The sequence below is a fragment of the Biomphalaria glabrata genome, chromosome 3 (assembly GCF_947242115.1).
Source record: "Biomphalaria glabrata chromosome 3, xgBioGlab47.1, whole genome shotgun sequence".
Taxonomy (NCBI): Eukaryota; Metazoa; Mollusca; class Gastropoda; family Planorbidae; genus Biomphalaria; species Biomphalaria glabrata.
The window spans coordinates 12516647-12539211 of record NC_074713.1 but is presented as its reverse complement, the minus strand read 5'-3'; the positions used below and the strand labels follow the sequence as shown (position 1 = coordinate 12539211).

Here is a 22565-nt window from a genome sequence, read left to right as displayed (position 1 = left end):
CATGTCTTCTGATGTTAAGGGAATGATTACTGCTTCTTTTACAATATTTAGCATCCAGCTTGATGAATCCACAGGCGTTGTAAATTGTTCAATATTAAGATATATATACATAATTTACAAAATTAGTTTCTATGCAAACCTCTATAAACGAGATCTACAGCGCATAATGTAATTGAAAAAGTTGAATAAATTTGAAAAAGCAAAAGATTTCTTGGAAAAATATTTGTGGTGTCTGCACAGATGGTGCTCCTAGTATGCTTGGATTGTCGGTCTGGATGACATATGTTTGGTACAAAATGAGTCACCATTAGAATCCATCGTGACTCACTGTAGGATTCATCCACATATATTGCAACGTCAATAGCCATGGGCGTAGCCGGGGGGTGGTGGTGGTGGTTACCAAAATGAAGTGGAGTTTAGTGACTGATTTATTGCTTTGATTTGGTTTACTTTATGTGATATTTTAATACTAAACCATCACTTGTCCCAGTGCAGCCAAGGGGATTTTGAGTTTAAAAACCCCCTCCAGCGGGGTTTGCAGTTAAAAACCACCTCTTTCATATAAAAAGAGCAAATTACACACTCAAAATTCTATTAGCGTAGCCAAAGGGTGTTTTGAGTTTAAACCCCATCCAGCGGGTTTGAAGCTAGAAAATAGGCCTACCTCTTCAATAGGCTATAAAAAAAAAAAAAAAGCAAATTACACGCAAAAATTTCTATGAGCGTAACAAAGGGGTTCCATGCTAAAAAATCCCTCAATATAAAAAAAATATTTGAAAAAGTAAGTTGCTTAAAATTCTATGAACGTAGCCAAAAAGGTTTTGGGTTTAAACACTCCTTCAGCGGGGTTTCTAGCAAAATTACCTCTTCAATACAAAAAAAAGCAAGTTACTCAAAATTCTACGGGTGTTGTCAAATGGGTTTTGAGTTTAAACCCCCCTTCAGCGGCGTTTGAAGCTAAAAAAATACCTCTTCAATATAAAAAAAAAGCAACTTACACACTAAAAATTCTATGAGCCTAACCAAGCCAAAGGGGGGGGGGGGTTGATTTTAAATCACTTAATTCCAGTCACTTAATTCCAAGAGGGTGGCTAAGAGAGGTTACAAATTTCTACCAGTGGTTGGGCTCCATCAATAAAGTGCAGTGAAAAGTCATCTGCCAAAATTGAAAAAGACTAAATGTGGCTCAACAAAGATGGTTAAGACGGATTTTAAGAGTCAGTTATAGAGATCGGGTCTTAATATGCCGAATTAGGAGTCGACCCCTTAGTAAGGTTGTGACAGAGCGTCGCATGAGGTTTGCGGGACATGTTCTCCGACAAAATGAACTACGCATACCAAGAGTTGCGATGACATGGAGGCCAATACGAGGAAAGCGCAATCAGGCACGTCCTCGTAAAATTGGCGCCACACTTTCATGGAGGACCTCAGAACAGTTGACACCAGGTGTGAAGAGATCTACGAATAAGTCATGCATCTTAAGATTTGATAAGCCTACATGAAATACTTTGAAGCATAGTTTTGAAGTTACCACTATCCCTTTAAAAAATATCTCCTTTTCAAAACAACAATTGATGGAAGACCCTAAAACTTATTGAATCCCACAAAGTATTCTTTGATAAACGAACAGAATTAAGTTGAATATCTTTATAGTGAAGTATTAAAAATGCATAACAGGTAAATGAAATGAAAAAAACAACAACACATTGCTAAGGAATGAAAGCAATAATTTATTATAAAAATAAATATACATCAATAATACAAATAACAATCAATGGAAAGAAATACATGATCAATTTCAAGTCACAGTTGTGTTATAACACCTTTTGGTAACAACTTCGTTTAATCAAGCTGAATGGTGGGATGTGTGGTTGAGAGGCCAAAACAAGGGGGCTCAAGTTTGAATCCAGATCGAGTTGTTTGCTGTGCCTAAAGGCAGCATGAAAACCTCCCAAATATCCCCTCCCCTCCACTGGTCCACAAAAGAGATTGGCCTGAGTGTGCTATAAGCATAAAGATGCACTGTATTAAAGTAATTTAAAAAAATGTATATTAATGTACAGTCTAACTTACTACAAACAGTTGGAAGTTCCTGTTCATTAAAAGTTTTTCTTCATTTTTTACTTAGCTCTTAAAAATAGGGCAAGAATTTAGTGTGTGTTCAATTGAAACAATGAAAGTTAGGAAGAATAGTTCTCTGAAAGAAGTTACTCTAACAAAATGAAAATTCTATCACATTTGTGTGTCTTTGAAATAAATGACCAATTGAGGTTTTACAGGGGGGGGGGGGTCGCTACCAAACCTTCTCCTCCTTTCTTACCTCCTGGAACAAAATATGGGAGGTAAAAAGGCAAAATTAGTTTGGCACTTAATTAAGAAAGAAATATCAAATATATTGTGCAAATCATTTGATTATACATATAACTACAGTAATACCAGCTATTTGTTGCATCTGTTGACAAAACAAGACAAAGCACTTTGAAATAAATAAGATGTGCTGGCAGTAGAAATACGATCTACTGGTCATCAACACTTTAGACTTAGTGACCACATCCAAAAATGTGAAGGAAGGTATCACTGAGGATTCTTATTAAGAGCCAAAAGTTTTGCAAAGTGATGTGATGAACAGAGGAGAATACTGGCAGCAATATGCTTCCCCTTAGTGAAAGCGGATAGGCAAACTACAGTAGTAAAATTTGCCTCCAGTGAGTTACTGAAGAAACCTACTAACCAACCCATTCAACTCACTGGAATCTTAAGTCATGAGGTGGGAATTACATGAAGATATTCCTAACCCAATCTTGACACTGTTCCACACAGAATGTCCAATAGAATAGAGTACTTGAGGGGTGGTCCTCTTGTGGAGGTGGCAATCTCATAATAGGACTATAAAGGGATTGTAGAGGTGGCAATCTCATAATAGGACTATAAAGGGATTGTGGTGCACCATCAGCACGATATGGTGCAAGTGCAACCTAAACTCAGAGTGGTCCTGACCAGTGAGGAACCTGTCCACTGATAGAAATCCTTATTAGTGCTCATTGCGTTCCTGAGATGAGAAGCATCAAGGAAAGCCTTAAAAAGGTCCCTGAAAAGGTTATAATGGCTTATATTATTTTTTTGAAAGTTACATCTTAATTCAGGTTTTGCAGTGAAGCACTAAAAGCTCTTTCCACACTCAGTAAAAACCACAAGCGCCTATTTCATACATAAATATAGTACAAAAAATCATTCATAGTTTTCTGCCAAAGCTCAAAGTTTAACACCAGTGACATCAGCAACATTAAAATTCTTATTTATTTTATATACTGTTTGCAAAATTTGCAATGGCAGCAAAATGAACATGAAAATATGTTATAAAGCATAGCTATTTTTTAAATATTATTTTTAAAATGTTATATTTTTTTAATAAAGAAACATGAATGAACCACTGAAACAAATTTGTTTGTAGCAACAGCACTATCACAAAGTGAATTAAGATGGAGACACAAAGTTTATTCTTATTACATTTGTTTTCCTCTTTAAATTGGGTCCTTTATTCTGCTCTTTTCTGTACTGAGTGATATATTAGGATACAAAACACCTTGCACAATCAGTGAGATCTAGCTCAGATATAAGTTTGAGGTCGCTATTGTTTCTAACAGCGTCATGTAAATAAGACATTCCAGGGAAGAAAGTGATGTGGGCCTTAGGATTGGAAGGACGCTCTGATGAGTTCGTATCTGTCTAAATCTTCTTGTGACACAGAAGGAACCAGCGATTCCAAAGCACTCTTAAAATCTGTTTCATCTACTTCTATTTTACTTTGATCTGTATCTTCTCCTGTGAACATAGTTGATAATGTTACATTAAGCAAAACCAGATTAGCTGACACTTACATTGAACGGACTTTACAGCAAGTATTAAAAAAAACAAGCATCAAAATGTACTCATTGAACCAAATGTAAAGTGTCAACTAAAGAAATATCGTTACCATTTTCCACAAGATTAATCTTTCTTCTTAAAGCATTGAGCATTGCCTCAGCACACAAGGCGTACAAATCAGCTCCGGTCAAATTTGGAGGACACTGCTTTGCAACATCTTCTAAACTTAGATGAGGAGAAAGGGTGAACCTAAAGTAGAAACACATTACAGAAAATAAAATTCAACAGAATACACTACAGCACAATTAGATGTCAGTACTATAATTTCAACAAATTAATGTATAACAAATATTCCACAGAAAGAATTGTAAATAAGCCTTCACATCACTTAGTTTGGTATTTCTCAATCAGTCATAGTAAATTTTTTTGGTAATATTTATATTATTATATTTATATATAGGCTATGAAATTGGATATTTTTAAATGTCTAGCCATCTGGGATTTTTTTTTCAGAAAAAAATCCTTACGACACTGTCTGCGACTGAAAAATGTGCAATTCTGTTTCATGTAGGTTTCTGATTTCTAATCTAATCAGTCCTGTTAAAGTATTAACATTTTAAATATATATGGTGCCAGGCAGCTATCCACTTCAGTATCATTTTAAGTGCTATGATATAAAACTAATCAAAGTCAGAACTAATACGCATAAATAATTTAAAAAAAATATAAGATGAACATTTAAAACTAACAAAATAAGATGAGTTTGTACTTGTCATTAGGGGAATTTAAATATGAAAAATAAAATGACAATGCTTATTATTATTTACTTTTTGGTTAATGCCTCTAATATCTTCAAGTGGGCCTGCCAGTCAGAGCTGGTGCCCAAGTATAAAAGTTTGTCAAATCTGCCAGGTCTGAGCAATGCTGGGTCAAGCAGGTCAGGTCTGTTAGTTGCCCCAATAACAAAAACATCAAAAGACTCGTGAAGTCCATCCAACTCTGCTAACAGTTGAGAAACTACTCTATAGAAAAACAAGTGTAAGTGTACATTAAAACTCCATCAACAGTATTCTAAAGTCAACTAAAAACTAAAAGCATAAACAATAGCAGTGTTATTCATGACAAACCAATGGCTCTAAGAACTTTAAACAAAAGGATCCAATAATTTATGAAATAATTTCAAGGTTTGTCACAAATGAAGAATTTATTAGCCAAAGCACAATTTATTCAAGCATTTAATTTAGAGATACTGGTACTGTGAAGTACTGGAAACAATCTATATATATATAATTCTCTTTGTCGTTCATCCATGTGGGACACGCACAAACGCAGACTATCTAGCCCTCGATGAAAAGGTCATGGAAAGATAACTCTTTTATTTCTGCAAGTCATACTAGAGTTACTTTTGCGGCAACAGGAGTGTGGTTCAAAAAAAAAGGGGGTGAGGGGGAGGACAAGTAATCTTCTCTGCATATATAATTCTCTACGTTGCCCAACCACCCACCCCATTTGGACAACTGTGTCTTTCAGGAAGTGTTCACCCGTCACTAAATGGTACGATGCGGGTCGGCTCGTTATACATAAACCACTACCGGGTAGGTCTAAACCATAATATATTAATACCAAAGATAAATTAATGAAATACTCAGACACAAAGATAGTATGCATTTATTAGTTCAAATGCATAGAAAAATAGATATAAGAACCATTGCATGTTATGAGCTGCCTGAAATGGCCAATAAACTTATGATTTAGTACAATTTAAATGGACAATTAAAATAACACTTGGACTGGTGTAGAATGTAAAACTGAACACGCTAGGACTGACCTGTCCATTACTCCACCAGAATCACCACTCCTCCCCCTGTTTGGTGCCAAAGAGTCCAGCTCATCAAAAAATATAATACAAGGGGAAGCACTCCGAGCACGTTTAAATACTAAAATAAAAAGAAAGAAAAAAATGATATAAATAGTTCCAAAGTACAATCCTACAATGATGACAAATACTTGTATGCCATAGAAATGATGACAAATACTTGTATGCCATAGAAATTTAGTCAAGTAATATCTCTAGCTAACAAAAACTTAATACCACTAGCTACTGATTGGTAGTAAATGGGATCAAACTGCAAGCATAGGTCTAGGACGAGGATGATAAACCTAGAGAACACAACAGACAGTAGGGTCTCATCCAACATGTTATTGGAGATTAAGTCATCAACCTTTTTTGGGGGGAGGAAGGAATGCGCATCTATTAACTTTGGACCTTTCAAAGTGGAACTCTGCAATTAGCTACAAAAATAAAAATTATGATAAGGAAAAATATAATACTATATCCCAATAACTCTTATTGTGATAAAATGTGGTATTTATGGTACAGTAATATGGTAGTAAAATGCTAAAGGAAGTTACCATAAATTTTTCCAACTTTCATATAAGAAAAGATCTTGTTTAATTAGAATAATGAAATCGAACTGAATTTTTCAATTTTTTATAATTAAATTGATTAATACTTGTTTTTTTTTAAAGAACTGTATTTTATAATTACAACTTTTCACCTTGGAGTTAATAAGAAATAGCAGCTATTAGTATAAATTCACTTGAGGAATCTTTTAAAGTGGATTAAAGGAATTATCTTAAATAAAAGAAGATCATCTATCAAGTAAAGTTATACAAGTTATATATATATAATATATCAGCAACATCCATAGCTGGACTGACTATGACAAATTTATGATAATATCCAATTTAATAAACAAAGCAATAAAACTAATATTCCAAATTCAATAAGAAGATTTAAATTATAAAATTAGAAATTTAAAAACGAAACAAAAAAAAAGCATCCTTACTTTCTCTAACATTTTCTTCACTTTGACCAACATACATATTAATGAGTTCTGGCCCCTTCACACTGATAGGAGGAAATCGAGAAATTAATAATAATAATAACAATAAAAAAAAGCTTTATTTGTTTCACAATGATTGTAGAAACTAAGATGACAGAATTTAAGATAAATACAAAGTAGTCCATAAAAAGAAAGTTACAGTTAGGGTATGTCATAACATATACATTATATAGTAAAGAATTTACTTTGAAATGCTATAATGATTTTCTAATTGTATTCAGCTAAGAATTACAAGGCCCTGCCAATGAGTCTAAAAAATAAGGAAGAGTTCTGTATTTCTACTTGCTATACAAACACAATAGTAATCTACATCTCTGCACTCTACAAATATTCACTTAATGAACTAACAATAAAGCTTTTTTACAGAATATAGTTCTAGCCTAATGATAATCTGTAAGTAATTAGATCTATTTACCTGAGAAAATTCAAAGAACATTCTGTGGCCACAGCCTTGGCTATTAATGTTTTCCCTGTACCTGGTGGGCCATACAGTAAAACACCTGCAAGAGGTAATCATAAACAGAATTGTTTGGGTTAGGGGTAAGGTTGAGCTGAGTAAAAAAAAAATGTAAAAAAAAAAGTTCTTCTTTCAAACCTTGCGAATCAGGGGACATGATAAAAACCTATTCACTTCTATGGTTGACAACCAACTGTCTCTACATTTCTCAACTAATGTCTGGTACTCTCTAAAAATCCTGAAGTTCAAAATCACAGACTTTACCAGGATTAAACTCATCTCCTCACTGTTTGGAATTCAAGTGCTTTATCACTTGACCACCGTACTGCCTGAGTGTATAATGAATCAATGTTTCATGATCATAATTTTCTCTAAAACTTCAAGCCATTTTGAGGAAAGTTCAGTTAAAATATGAGATGTCTAAAATAAAAAAGAGAAAATCTTTACAACTTCAACGCATCAAAAATTCACCACTCAACATGCCATTCAGTGAAGGCAAAGACGTGGCCTGTCTGGGGGCTACCATTTGTGTGAATGTTAGGAAATAAATAGATCAAAAATGACTATTTTCTTAATTTCAGGTTTAAATCCTCTTTGAGTTTGTAAGTCGTAAAATAAAGCTTTGAGTTGGTAATCAAAAATGTTTGATATATGTGGGTGCAAACATAGTAATATTTACAATTACAGCATTTTTACAAAGTCCTCTTTAATTTCAAACTGCATTTGTTATGATTAAAATAAAAAAAAAAGATTTTCTAACATTTCCTTAACAATTAATGTTAATTAAACAATACATAAATGTTAAACAAAATATTATCTAAAATAAAAAAAAAACTTAACTAACCAGACCGTCTTAGGCCAGCAGCCAAAAGCTCAGGATGGTGTAAGGGAAGCTGTACTGTGTCAATGATTTCAGACTTGACACTTTCTAAACCTCCAATGTCATCCCATTTCACAGATGGAATCTTTAACAAAAAAAGAAACATTTTTTAATCACATAGCTTTTAAATTATTTTTTTGTAACTCAAATTTATCAACAAAAAAAGCCCACATCAACACACCATTAGAATGAACTAAAAATTTGAGTTAGTGATTGAAATATTAAGAAATGAATGTCTTAATACCTTAGGTGCACCAATACTGTCAGAGTGTAAAGACTGCATCTCATCCAAGGCAGCTTCCAAATCACACTGCTCCATAACAACTCCAGCAGTCACAATATCCTCTTCTTTCTGTAAACTGGCTGGCTTGCCGTCAGGACAACTTTAACAAGTGAAGGGAAGTCAAGACAATTTTTTTTGAAAAAAAAAACAACAAACAATAACAACAACAACAACAACAAAAAAAAAGCCAAAAAGAGTCAAAAATAAAATAAAGCCAATATAAATGTGTGTTGAACCAACCATATTTTCAAGACTTTGTGGTAAGCTTCTCTTTTAGCTTGAAGAATCAAAGTTGTGAGATCTCGAAGTACAAAACCCTAAACATAAAAAAAAAAAAAAAAAAAAAAAAAAAAAAGAAAAAACAAACGACATATTTTATTGAGTGATGTTTTCTAAATTACATTAATTAAATTTTATTTTTGGTCACTTGTTATTCTGCCCTGTTAACACAAATAGCAAATAACTGCTTACCGCAGTTCTCTGAGCAAGATGGCTGATAGACAAGTCTGGAGACACATCACAGTTCTCTAACAAGCCTTGGATAATGTCTGCTCTCTCCATTTCATTTGGAGACTGTAGAGAGACAAAAATGTTTTGAAAAAATCAGCTTTGTTCAACAGCAATTACACAATTAATATGTGACACATTAATGAATTACACAGTGTCAGGGGTAGAAATGTATAAAGAAATCAAAACACGATTCTCCAAGTATTTTTTGTTCATAAATTTGACATGAATGGATAAATACCAACTTTAGATAACCTGTCTACTACTTGAGCTGAACTATTACAGCTATGAGTTTGAAGTAAATAATTAGAACCAATAAATAACTTCATTGTATATTTGAGTATTTCATGTGACTATGCAAAATTAGTTGCAATGTGCATATTTTACAATTAAAGCAGTTGGCAGTTAGGGGTTCACTTCAATTTTCTTTCCCTCAATCTGTGTCTATCTTTAGTTAAAGCAATGAAATAATTACTTTCTTTATAATGAATTGTCTAAGCCTGATCATAAATATACAAAGTTGCAATGTTTAATATAAAACAATGGACAGTTGGAAAGTTTGATATGAGTCATAATTGCCACGAATAGAAAGATATTGTATCTTTACGTCGGCCATCTACTAACCTCAATGTTTATTTGGTGTAAAAATATTGGCAACAAGTCATCAGACATATCAGAAACATTAGTCGTTGTGGCCAATATCAAAAGGGGCCAGGTATGAGATTGGGCCACAACTTGTCGAATGCTGTTGTTAAACTTGTTAATGACACGAGGACCTGTGGGAAATGAAACAATTAGAGCAGATAAGTCACCTTTTAAAAAAAACTATCAGAAACTAAAACTATTTGTTCCCTGCCAATTAAAAGATTAAATACAAACCAACATGTGGATGAGTGTGGCCTAAACCACTTGGCTGCCTACCATGTTCAAATCCCAACTCAAGCTGAGATGTGTTTGCTGAGCCCCTAAAGGCTGCATGAAAAACTTCTCAAAGATACAACTAAATGATGGAATGAACATGACACACATAAAATATTTAAATAAGAGAAAATGTGCTCCTGTTTTATTATTGCAAACAGCTTCCTAAGAGACCAATTCAACAATGAGACCACGCTCCATTCTAGAGATAGGGTAAAAGACTAAGTGAAAATCTAGTGGTCAGCTCACCATCATAGAAACCTTCTTTCTCTTTCCCAATCATTTCAACATTTCGCAGTAAAATTATGCAAGGAGCATACTTGATGGCTGAAAAAATTAGAAAAATGTGTGTGTGGGTGAGTGAATAATGATGGTAAAGTAATTTTTATTTAATTTCAAACACACACAAAAGAAGTATTACCTGAATTAATGACAGTAGCAATTTTAGACTCAGAAGATGCCTCTCCCACAATATCATGGCAGTTAACCTGAATATACAAATTACTAGTTTAGAAACAAATATTTAAATAGAAAAACAAAGACAACAGCAAAATAAAACTTTATAACAAGTGTTAAAGTGAAGCTTTAGCCTGACTTTAGTTGTATTGAACACAACTTGACTGCAAACACAGATCCAATCCAAGAAAATATTTTAATGTAATAAAGTTTTGTGTTCTAAAAGGCCAGATTAGCTTATTTTATACTATTCATTCTGTTGTTTAAGAACTCACGTCTGCAATTAATAACATTTCAAGTCAACAGATTCACAGCTTGTTCAACACCTTCACTCAACTACCAGACAAACATTTGTTAAACCAAATTTGACAATGGAATTGTTTGGTTTATTATGTCTTCATGTTGCAGTAGATCCTTTGTTACAAAATAAATTTTTAATCTTCAGGTTGAAATGAAGATAATACTGAACACAAACTATAAACACACAATAGAACATCATTGAAATTGTAGAGTCACAAAAGTAGACATAATATGTAGATTAGTATGAGAGTTTTGATCAACTGACTGATCCTGTTTATCTTCCCCTTGAATAGATACCCTTTCACTTTTCTCATCTAATGTCGGATACCCATTTTAGAGCTTGGTGGACTCAAGGGTTTCCTAAAAATCTCCGATTAAAAATTCCAGTCTTCCCTTACTCAAGCCACACTGCGATTCAGGAATAACTCGTTCTGATAACTCGTGACATAAAACATAATAAAATTTGTTAAAAGTTTAAAATACAAGTCCAGCATTCATCTTTTTTTTTTTTTTGTTTTCCTTTAAAAAAAATAATCTTGTCTTTTTGAAAGCTGTAAACAATCATTTAGATTGAGTGATTCAGAAGAATAGGATAATATATTTATTTAAGAAAAAAAGACACAAGTGGTTCAACCTTCATCCTATTAAACAGGTTTAGATTGAAAATCTGACTTAGTTTTACAAAAGTTTCAGTCAAGTACAAATCTGGTCATGAAACAGACCCAGAATATTTCACATGAGTTTGGATAGTGCGATGAACCAGGATATAAAGAGATCTGTCTCTATATATTTTGTTTAAAAGAGAATCAACAAAAGAAAAGAATAACAAAAAGTATGTGTGGTGAATATGTCTAGCTTCCTTAAAATGTATTCATATTACTGAAGTAATGTAGAGTTGTCCTACTTTATTTTGTTCTAGTAAGGTAAAACATAAAAAAACAAAACAATGCTAGTCTTATGTTTAAAGTCTAATTACAGTTGGAAAGCATGATTTTCAGTATGGTATGTGCTTGTGACTGCCACAGTGGTGGTCTCAAGTTCAAACCTTGCCAGCAGTTATCTTCTGCTATCTTGTATGAGATTTGGGCTAGGACATAAAAATCTTAATTTTTGAAGAGAATTTCAACATTATTAGCTAATAGGCATGTATAATAAATAATATTCTTCTCTTTTGAAGAAATGTCTTCATGTTGAAATGTCGAATTAAAAGATAAATAAATAAATACTGACCTCCATAATATGCATATAAAGTTTTCTAGCCACTGTGTTGATAACAGTTCTTTTACCACAGCCTCGAGACCCACAGATCAGAACAGATGGCATTAAATCAGTGAAACTTGAAACATCCTGACTTGAAACAAAATGAAACTCAAAATAAATATCAACTATAGTGATGTAAACTGCATTAGATTTAAAAAAAAAAAGGCTTTAAACAAAAACACTGATTTTTAACCCAAAGTCACTAAACCTCTTCCAGAAAGACATGATAGCATGAGCTATAAGATTAAAATTCAAAACTACACACTTGGCCATCCATAAATTTTGGTTGAATCATGTACCTACTTCCCAGATAGACCAGTTGATCAGAGAGATCAGACAATGGGCCTAGAGTTCCAAGAGTCAACTCTTAAGACAATCCATTAATATTCTCTCAATAAATAAAAAATGCTTGTTAAGAATGTAAACTTACTTTTTATTCAGGTGAGGCATGACGTAATACTCTAGCATGGTGATGTATTTATCTAGTCCAGGGCACACTATGCTTTGACCATAGATTGCATTGCCAATAGAAAGATATTTACTAGCACTTAGAGGCACGTAGCTGTGATCTTGACCACTCTACAATAAAAAAAAAAAAGAAGTGATAATTAATGTAAGTTTAAAAACATCAACGACAACAAAACAATCAAACTAAAGGCGGCTGGCTCAACCATCTTTATGCACAATAAAATACTCTCTAATCAATGAACTATATAAGAAGATAAAGTTATATAAAGTGAAATTATAAAGTTCAACTAATGTTTCACAATGCTGTGAGTCTGAAAATGATCCTCCTTCTCAAGCTGACATGTACCAAGTAATATTCTCTAAATATAACTTCAAAACAACCTCCCTCACCTATTGCAATAACGATATTTTACCTGTATCAAAGATGAATGTTCTACATCAACATAAAAAGTAGATGCCTCTGAATGACTCTTTGAGAGGGACCTCACTTTGAAAAAGACAACTGGTTTACGAACACCAGTGTCCACTTGAGCTTCTTGCCAAAACTCTGGGTCATCTAAAAAAATCAACAAGCAAATCAGAAAACAAGTAGCACTTGGTCAGATGTGATAAGGATTTACATAAATACAATTGAACATTTCATGATTTTGAGAATGATCACAATGATAACTATTAATTCTAGTTTCACATGTTTCAGATGTTCCTTCAGAATTGAAGATTATCACATCCTAGCCCAAGCCTCCCGCAGCATGGTATGGGATGGCAGCAGGAAGGGTTTGAAATGGAGAAAGTTGACAATCCAGAGCCCATGACACACAACCAGGCAATCTGTGACTGTGTAGCAGTCAGAGAAAACTGATGTTTAGCTTATATTAGCTACACTTGTCATTAAAAACAATATGTAAATAGGATTCCTGTTTTTTTAAAATAGTTTTTAACTAATTGAAAATATAATAGTTTGATATTTATTTTATGTCTATGAAATTTTACTAGGAGAGTTTGAATTAATAATGATTAGAAAACGGAACACACATCTTTTTTAAGAAACAATAAAAAATGTTATTTCCTCAGAACTACAGCCATGACCTACTTATGCTATACAATTCATTAGTTTCATGTGTAACATCTCAATATATAATTTGTAAAATCTAAGACAAATATATATTTATAAACATTTTACCTATACTAGTAACAGCAAATACATCGCCCACACTTAATAACCTGAAAAAAAAAAAAGAACAAGACACTGTTAAAATCTGAAGTAAAGTTGTGTACATCCTCAAAGTAAACTTGATTTAACTTTAGATTTGTTTATACATCAATAGTTGAAATTCAAATGTCATTGTATGTCTTCCTAACATGTCAGAGGTATACAACTAAAGAGAAAAATATAATTATTATTTTAAAACTATATAAAAAAAAAATTATTGTAAAAATTAAAAAAAAAAAAAGCACTTTAAAAGAAATAATAAGAAAGCCAATATAAGCCTTTTATTTCTTATACTGTACACCAAGAATTAAAATAAATACATTTGATAATGGAGGCTGTTAAAAAGAAATGACAGAATGAAAAAAATGTGTGAGTAGATTTTAAAAGAGAGAGAGAGAAAAAGAGAAAGATAAATGAGACTGTACAGCCAAAGACATACCTTGGTATCTGAAAATATTTTCTGAGAGACTCCATATGTCTAGCCTTTGGCGGGTAACTTGGTGACATAATAATATCAATTTGAATTTCATCAGCAAAGTCTATAGGCACACTGAGTGATCTAGAAATCTTGGGTCTATCTATATCTGTTTCACTGTTTACTCTAGGAATGGATGGTTTCTGAAAATATCAACATTTACAATTAGATCTATTCTAAGCTAAGCCAAGCTCAAGCCAAAGTAAGTTTCAAATTCAACATTTACAAGTATCTCATAGAGAGCAAGTAGATTTATCCTCTAACATTTCTCAATCTATTTTATTAAGGGTTAGTACATAAAACCTTAAAAACTGGAGAGGAAACTCCAGCTTCACAGAGAGTTATAAGCTACACTGATCAATTGACATACATCAGAGTGCCAGGGGTCACTTTCTGTAGTGAGAGGGATTCTAGGATCCCATAGGAAAGCTGCCACCTGCCTTAAGCTGGGCAGTTCCCAGTAAAAAAAAATTAAATAGTGTAATCCTAGGACTAAACCAAAAAAAAAACATGCACTAAACCAAAGTACCAGTTAACAGAAAGGTTAGTAAGGCAAAGGCTAAAATTACATGTAACACTAAGTTCAAATCTATGTTTCTTTCAGAAGCTTAAATTGCTCAATTTGTCTATATTTTTAAAAAATCTAAAGACAACAGACATGGTACGTGACGTTTTGGCGACGGGACGTTTTGGCGCGAGATATCATTTGAGGATAATTTAATAAGCACGTAGCTTTTATAACAATGTATATTTCACTCTACCATAATATTGTATGTATAGTATGAATTCTAACACCATTCAGCGAATTGTTTTTATTAGCAAGTGTTTGTTATGTATAGCTGGAGATACCATACAGTCATTAAATAAACCAATGTTAATGTATACAAATAATTGCATCAATTTTTAGTCTATCATCGTTTCATTTTTTAATTTTTTAAATTTTAATTTTAAAGTAATATCTTAAAAAACTTTTTTGAACTAAAAGTGTGCCTCTTAATAAACACACATACACAAGCCTAAATGTTTATTAAAGAAAATGATGTGAAACACAAACACACATTTACATTTAGTACGTGAAAAATATGTCTTAACACAAACACTCATGCAAAACATAGATATGAATAATTCTTTGAAAAGAAATAATACAATAAACGTACATAATGTATTTCACGCCAAAACGTCCAGTCGCCAAATCGACCTTCGCGCCAAAACGGCGTCGCCAAAACGGCCTGCTTTGTAACAGACATTTTTGAATTCAAAACAATTAGATCTAGTACCACAAGTGAGAATTAAACTGGAATGCTTGTTTAAGGCAGACCAGGTTATAAGCATTATATTGTTAACATAGGTACCAAACTAATAAAATATAATTAAATAAAAAATAAATGACTGAAATAAATCTTTGTTTTGTGTTAATAGAGATACAATATATCGCTGGATTTAATAAGCAATTGACAAAAAATGTTTACAAACTTCTATTAAGAGAAGTGGTGACATTATTACAGGAGGTCCATTTTGAAGATTGAAGAGTAATATAGAAGATATGAACAAAACCATAGTCTCATCCAGTTTCTTTGACAGAGCTTGGACTTTAACAAACTTCTGTTTTGGTTTTTCTTTCTTGATAAAATTCTCAACATCATCTTTTTGAACATCACGTAGAAGGTCTTTTGGATAAAGGCAAATCTTCAATATAGTTCCATTCACAATGGAATAGGACTTCATGAGATTCCTCGGCATGCCCAGAACTGTAGATAAATCTATGAAATCAATGTTTTCATCTTGGAACAATACTTTTTTCCAGTGAATTTTCTGTTGTATGATGAATGCACTGCTCAAGAAAAAGTCATTGAAACTGTTCAAATTTTTATCATCATTAAAGTTAAAATCCTCATTATCATTAGTCAGTGGTTTTAAAAATGCAGACATTATAGGTAGATCAGTGTACTGTTCTATGTGTGGCCCAGAAAGGTGACGATGTTTAGACGGAAGATGGGCTATGGCTTTTTCAAAGTAAATTATGATTTCTGTAGATGAAGTGATGAGACCAACTTGAAATGGAGCACATGCTATAGCTTTAATATTAAAGTACCAGCTTCTATCAAATGTTGGATCATCAAGAAAGGATTGTGGGTAAGGGGCAAGAAAGACATCATTCTGGCGCACAAGAAGATCGTGTTTGCATATTTCTGTCATAAGACCTTGGCTGAATTCTTCTTTCTGTAACCAATCATAAGTTTCCTTCACAGAAACTGAGAATATGGCTTTTTTTAATCCAAATGCCTCAACTGCTCGAATAAAAAAGGTATCTTCCAGTGTAAGATGGTAATATTTGAGAAACATTTCTGTGCAGAAAATTTTGATAGTTATGATTTCATTGTCCCCACTGTCATCCTCACTACTGTCTCCATCTATTGAGAGAGATACTGAGTCCTCAAACTTTGTGTTTTTCAAAGTTTCAGAATCATAAAATGGTTCTGCTTTCCAAAGGCAGACAATGATATCTTCTGCCATGACAACGCTTGTTGCAATCGTAGGTCGACCGGGTGATGATGAGTTTGAACTGGGTGACACAGGCGTAATGTTTGAGTTGTTCCCAACAAAGCTTTTTGGTTTTCTTTTAACTCGCAGGGCACACACAAATGGATCATCATTCAATGTTTTCCCTAAATAACTAGCACTTTCCTGAGAGATCATCAGATGTAAATCATTGAACTTCATTTTAGTATTTTCAACTTTGTGCAGCGAAACAGCATAGCTGCGCCGAAATGTTCCAATTTCACTAGCCATCTGCAATAAAATAAAAGGGACAATCAAATTTAAAATTGTATTTAAATTTTAAGAGCCTTACAAATAAACCTTAATCTTAATTATGCATTAATCAGGCTATTAATTAATTTGTTATCTAGGTAAATCAAATATCAAACCATATAGATCTAAAAAAAAATCTTTCAAAACTTAGACTTGATCATTGAATTATTTGAATTGATGTTAACTTTAAGTAAAGTTTAAGTAACTTAACTAGTCTAATGTTCTAATGCAGAAATTCTACTACTAGAATTTCTAGTGAATCTAGATCTAGCTAGATTCTATAACTTACTATGGCTATAAGTTAATAATATAATTAATATTATTATTAGATCTATTATTAGTATTATTATAAGTTCAGTTTAACTTCCCCAAAATCAAATGAGTAGAGACTAGAGTAGATCTCATTTATTTATTTATAAATAGTCATACACTGCTAGAGTCTATCTAAATAGATCTTTAAGACTGATCTAGTCTAGTAGAGATCTAGACTAGATCTAATTTATTAACACTAAATTAACTAAATATTAGTAAATATAAATCATAATAAATGACTTGTCTATTTCAATATTTTGTTTTGTCTAGATCTATATAGACATTGTACACATTTATGTTTTTAGAAAACATAGATCTAGTCTAGTTTCTTCCGATTTTTTTACGATTTCCGCTTTAAACAAAACAAAACAAAAGCGAAAGTACTTAAATTATCGAAATTATCTAAGAGTCTATATATTTAACACACGTTTAGATCTACTCTAACTCTAGATCTATCTAGACTAGACAGTAGTCTAGATTTAAATAAATATTAATCTAGATAAGTAGATTATCATTATTTGTTGACATTAAAATCATTATAGATCTATAATAATAATTATATCGAGTTCTAAAATTTTAATTTATCTAGAATCTAGATCTAGACTCTAGACTTATCACTGAGTCACTGAGTGAGTCTGACTTAGACTCTAGACTAGAGTCTAGCTAGACATTTAAGTTTAAGTTATCTTGAGACTTTTCGACTTTTGTATTGAAGTTGAGAGACTCAGAGTGTAGAGACTAGGACTACTAGTTACGACTAGTTACGACTCGGATTATACTTATACTATCATACTCATAGTATAACTTATAGATAATCTAGATTCTAGATATCTAGTTAATCTAGATTCTAGAGTCTATTATTTTAGTACAAAATAATCAAGTCCAAGACATCATCAGACATGAAGTAAGTATAAGTATTATAGTAGATTCTTATACCTGAACACAGACTTACGGGAACTAGGTCAAATTTTTATTTTATTTTTTTTATTTGGTGACTTACAAAAAAACTGAAAGCAGATTCTTATTCTGCAACTAAAGGACTATAAAAATAGCTGTATTCCTTTGAATTGCCACTCATAGTCAAGATTTTATTTTAAAATAAAGTGGGTCACTTCATGCTCCTATATTGAACGCAGTTTTTGGGCTTTCTCCTCACTTGGACAGTGAGCACTGTCATTGTACACCACTATGTAATTGCTAATAAATTATATGTGTTACTTAATTTTTTTTAGATTGTATTAAAAGAGGTAGATTCACTTTTGCAATATGTATTTATAGTCTATTTCCTCATATACTCTCTCTCTAACTCTATATATAGAATATATTAATATATATATATATATATATATATATATATATATATATATATATATATATATATATATATATATCGTTTATTATTTATATACCTATGTAATCTATGTGTAGACAGACAGAAATAAATCTATATAAATTATATATCTATAAATTAATTATTATAATTTAATAAACATGATATATTCAACTAGGGCGACTAGGTTACATTGGCTACATGTATTTCCTCTGTCTTTCTTTTAATTCCCATCCAAGGACCCTCTTCTTGTTTTCATAATTTGGATGTTAGTTTTGTGACACATTAAGTATCATTAACACCCCCTCCCTCCCATAGATGCTTATAATTCTTTTCATGACTCTATCCCACTTCCCTCCACTGCCTGTTTGATAGTTTGTGACACTAAACGCTTAAGTGTATACCTCTCCTCACTGCCAGCTCATCTGGAGTGATCACATGCAGTGGGCATGGTCTATGGCTTCAAATTAGCAGCCCGCACTTTTTCTTTCATTCATAAATTATATACTATAGATATCTCGATCCAGGTCATGCTTATTCATTGAAAAAATCATAGATTTATTCATCCCAATAATATTTCTTATTACGATTTTGCTGCGTTCAATGAAGGAGAATGAGCTGAATTCATTATTATTCGTTGTACACCCCCTTATTAAATTTTATTTAACAGCTAACAGTATAAATGTGATTGGAATGTCTTTCTAAAGATGTTTGGAAGCTTATTTTGATATGCCCATCAGCCTACGATCAAACAGGCTCATAATATTGCCTTCATCCCTTATATGGGTATGAATTGCCGGGGGAGGTTAAAACAACAGCTTTACATACATGGTTACCGAGAATCTAAAAAACTGCCATCTGCTTTGGAAAAATGGAAGAAAATTACCGGAATTATCTAAAATTGGACATGGGCAATCCCGAAACGTTGATTTTTGCTCCAAACATAAAAACAAATGAATTACAATCAAAAAAAGCGACCCGTTCATTGAAGGAGAATTTGATGGGGTGTCCAAAATATAAGAAGCTACTATAGTATAGTAAAGGACCAATAGAAAGGCATTTGATCATTTAGTAATTTAGTGATTACATTTTTTTCTTATTAGAGTCTAGATAGATTTATTATTTATACATTAAAAAGTATGGAAAAAAAATCTCTAGATCTAGACAGATATTATTTTTCTTACTAGATCTACGTCTGAAATATTAATAAGACTAATTATTTGTAAACTGCTGCAGGGGTGAATGACTGTATACTGTATAGGTAGGATTACCTAACTGTATGTTTATTGTATTTTCTACTATATTGCCAAATGTAATATATATATATGTAATATATATATATATATGAAAAGAAAATCTGCTGCAGAAGACAGACGCAGACTGCGAAAAAATCTTAATCGACCACAGATGGACAATGGTTATGCTTGCCCTGGATGTGGCAAAATATGTAGGTCACAGCTGGGGCTGCATAGCCATGAGAAATACTGCATTCCTCATTAATCTTCAGACTTGAATACAAGCCTTATTATTTATATATATATATATATATATATCACTGGTAAACGTTTCAGAAACACTGAAATATGCAGTTGAATAAATATGTCAATCTGAAAATACTCTTTAATAAAGCGAATTATTAAAAGTAACTCAGTAAAAAAAATTTAATCACACCAAATATATACTTGTATGACAAGTAGATCTAGAAGCAGAGCTTTTAAATTTATTAAGGTAAAAAATTTGAAAATTTTATCTGCAATACTTACCAGAATCACAATAGATATAAATAAAGAAGAGTTTTTAATAAAATGTTTCTATTTGGAAGTACATTCTACTAAAATGATTGATTGTTTCACACATTTCTGATGTTCCTTCAGAGTTGAAGAAAATTACAACCTAGCTCAAACCCCAGCAAGATGTCAGGAGAAGATGATGGGCAGGGTTTGAACCTGTGGCTATTAAGATGACAGTTCAGATTTTACCATTTGATTAAATTATTTTCCTTTGGTGAAACAATCCTTTTAAGGAATTGTACTTACCTTTATGATGAATCAATCTTTAAAAAAAATAAAGCATTAAAAGGGTTGACTGTTTTTTTTTCATATTTCACAAATAAATCTTATTTGGTTGTAAAATTTAAAATTATTTAAATGCTTGTTCATTTATCTGAAATATCAGGATCAATGTGGATGGGCTGCTGGTGTACTTTCCATATGACTACATTTACCCAGAGCAGTTTCTCTACATGCAGGAACTCAAAAGGGCTCTGGATGCCAAGGTTTGAATATTTCAGTGTCTGTTACCATCTGAGCTAGCTAATATTATTGCACTTTACAAATGGAGCCCATCTTCTTTTTCTAATGTTAAACAAAAGCATGAAACATACAAAAGTCATTCATTATTTATGTCATTGTCACACTTGTAAATTTGAATTGACTGAGAAATAAAAGCTTATATCTTTGATTCTTTGTTATGATCTATTATAGCCATTTCAGTTTTACAAAGGAAATATCTATTAAAGAATTCTTTCAAAATCTGCTTTGAAAATTAATGAACAAATCATGAAATTTGATGCTGCACTTACTGTTAGATTTAATGTTTGTTCATGCTAACCTTGATGCATTTTAGCTCTTCATCTTTCAATTGTATTGGAATGTCTTTATAACTTTCTAAAACAATATTGCTATTTAAAAACTAAACATTTTAACTATGTGGAGTCCTAGTTTGTACTGTAAGAACACCTTCAAAAGGTGAAGCTACCACAGGTATAAAGTACAGAAAAAAAAAGAATTAGGTGTGAATTTCACTTTAATACTATTTCATACTAAAGTTACTAAACACACCCGGGTTCTTTTTTTTTTTTTTATAAATGTATTTTCTACTTTTTAGTGTGTTTTAATATAAGTATTGTTTTTAACAACTTTTTTTACTTTCTATTTTTTCTGTTTTATTCAGGGTCACTGTGTACTGGAAATGCCTTCTGGGACAGGAAAAACAGTTTCTCTTTTATCACTTATTATTGCCTACATGAGAGTAAGTGGAAAAAAATCAAATAGTGATTGGGATTACAACTTAAGGATGTCATTATCCCCTAAAGTCAGATAGTGTTTACTTTAATGAAATTTTGATTACTTTGTTGTAATTTGATCGCAATGCAGGCTAATCCATTAGATGTCACCAAAATGATCTACTGCTCTAGGACTGTTCCTGAGCTGGAAAAAGTATGTTGAATCAACAAATTTTATCTACAGTTTTCATATCTTATATATAGGTTTGGTTAACATACAAATAGCAAGTACATTGAAATGATAATTCATTAAATGTGTTAGCACACTAGAAAACAGTTTATGTATACACAAAATATTACTACTAACAAAAATGTAGGTAGTCCCCATCCCCTCTCCTAAAATATTTTCTTCCTGCTGGTATCATTTTATTCTTGAATGTTTCAGGTTGTGGAAGAAATGAGAAGTCTGATGGACTATTATGTCCAAGAGACCGGGGAGTTTCCCAAATTTTTAGGCCTGGCACTCAGCTCTCGTAAAAATATGTGCATACATCCAGAGGTCAGAATATGTTTAGATTACTTTAAACACTATTTGAAACATTATAATCGAATCTCAAATGCTGGTACTGGTTTTGCTTAAAATGGCTACTTTACTACTTCTAAGAGTACCCTTTTGAATATTTCATTTATGTTCTTTGGGTGTGTTAGAAAATTTGAAATATCCACATTTTTAATACCTGAGGGTTTGCCTCCCTTTTTTTTTTTTAAACCACAGAGCATGTGTTAATTGCACTTGCTCCCCATTGCCACTGCATTTATATTAAACTCAAGTTCAAATCTCTGTGAAGCCTGGGATTTGAACTTTGGAAATTTGATGGTGGGCTCTGAGTCCAGCCAACTCTAATGTGTTGGGGAAGTAAAGGTGCTTGTTCATTTGGATGGGCATGACACCAACATTAACTGTCAGTCATAGAAACAGATGGGCTTTACATCATCTGCCCTTACAGATCACAAAGTCTGAGTGGGGTACCTTTACCTTACCTTTTATTAAACTCTGGATAGATTTAGTAGGTTGATGCTGTTTCAAAAAAAGTATGATATATAAAAAAACAACTTGAGACTAA

The 22565-nt window shown here is 32.2% G+C and overlaps 2 protein-coding genes across 3 annotated transcripts in view; one reads left to right on the top strand and one right to left on the bottom strand.

Moving 5' to 3' along the window:
* Positions 1–1710: 1710 nt before the first annotated feature.
* Positions 1711–17437, bottom strand: LOC106061802 (peroxisomal ATPase PEX6-like). Of its 2 annotated transcripts, none has more exons than XM_056023414.1 (20): positions 17348–17437; positions 15458–16774; positions 13949–14127; positions 13480–13520; positions 12713–12855; positions 12262–12410; positions 11802–11922; positions 10237–10303; positions 10065–10142; positions 9522–9673; positions 8862–8963; positions 8631–8707; positions 8352–8490; positions 8072–8192; positions 7186–7270; positions 6714–6775; positions 5693–5801; positions 4692–4886; positions 3974–4113; positions 1711–3822 (listed from the first exon to the last, which is right to left on the bottom strand). In XM_056023414.1, the coding sequence occupies exons 2-20, from the start codon at positions 16772–16774 to the stop codon at positions 3689–3691; spliced, it is 3411 nt and encodes a 1136-aa protein (XP_055879389.1). In that variant the 5' UTR covers positions 17348–17437; the 3' UTR covers positions 1711–3688. The 2 variants fall into 2 exon arrangements, with proteins under 2 accessions (XP_055879389.1, XP_013075468.2); XM_013220014.2 differs by lacking the exon at positions 17348–17437 and adding an exon at positions 17085–17224.
* A 24-nt stretch (positions 17438–17461) lies between these two features.
* The window catches only part of LOC106061803 (general transcription and DNA repair factor IIH helicase subunit XPD-like), a 30663-nt gene continuing 25559 nt past the window's right edge, over positions 17462–22565 (top strand). The window contains exons 1-5 of the mRNA XM_056023415.1: positions 17462–18011; positions 20613–20712; positions 21390–21467; positions 21593–21655; positions 21887–22000. Of these exons, the coding sequence (XP_055879390.1) occupies positions 18007–18011; positions 20613–20712; positions 21390–21467; positions 21593–21655; positions 21887–22000 (360 nt within the window). The 5' untranslated portion in view covers positions 17462–18006. The remainder of the gene's footprint in view (positions 18012–20612; positions 20713–21389; positions 21468–21592; positions 21656–21886; positions 22001–22565) is intronic.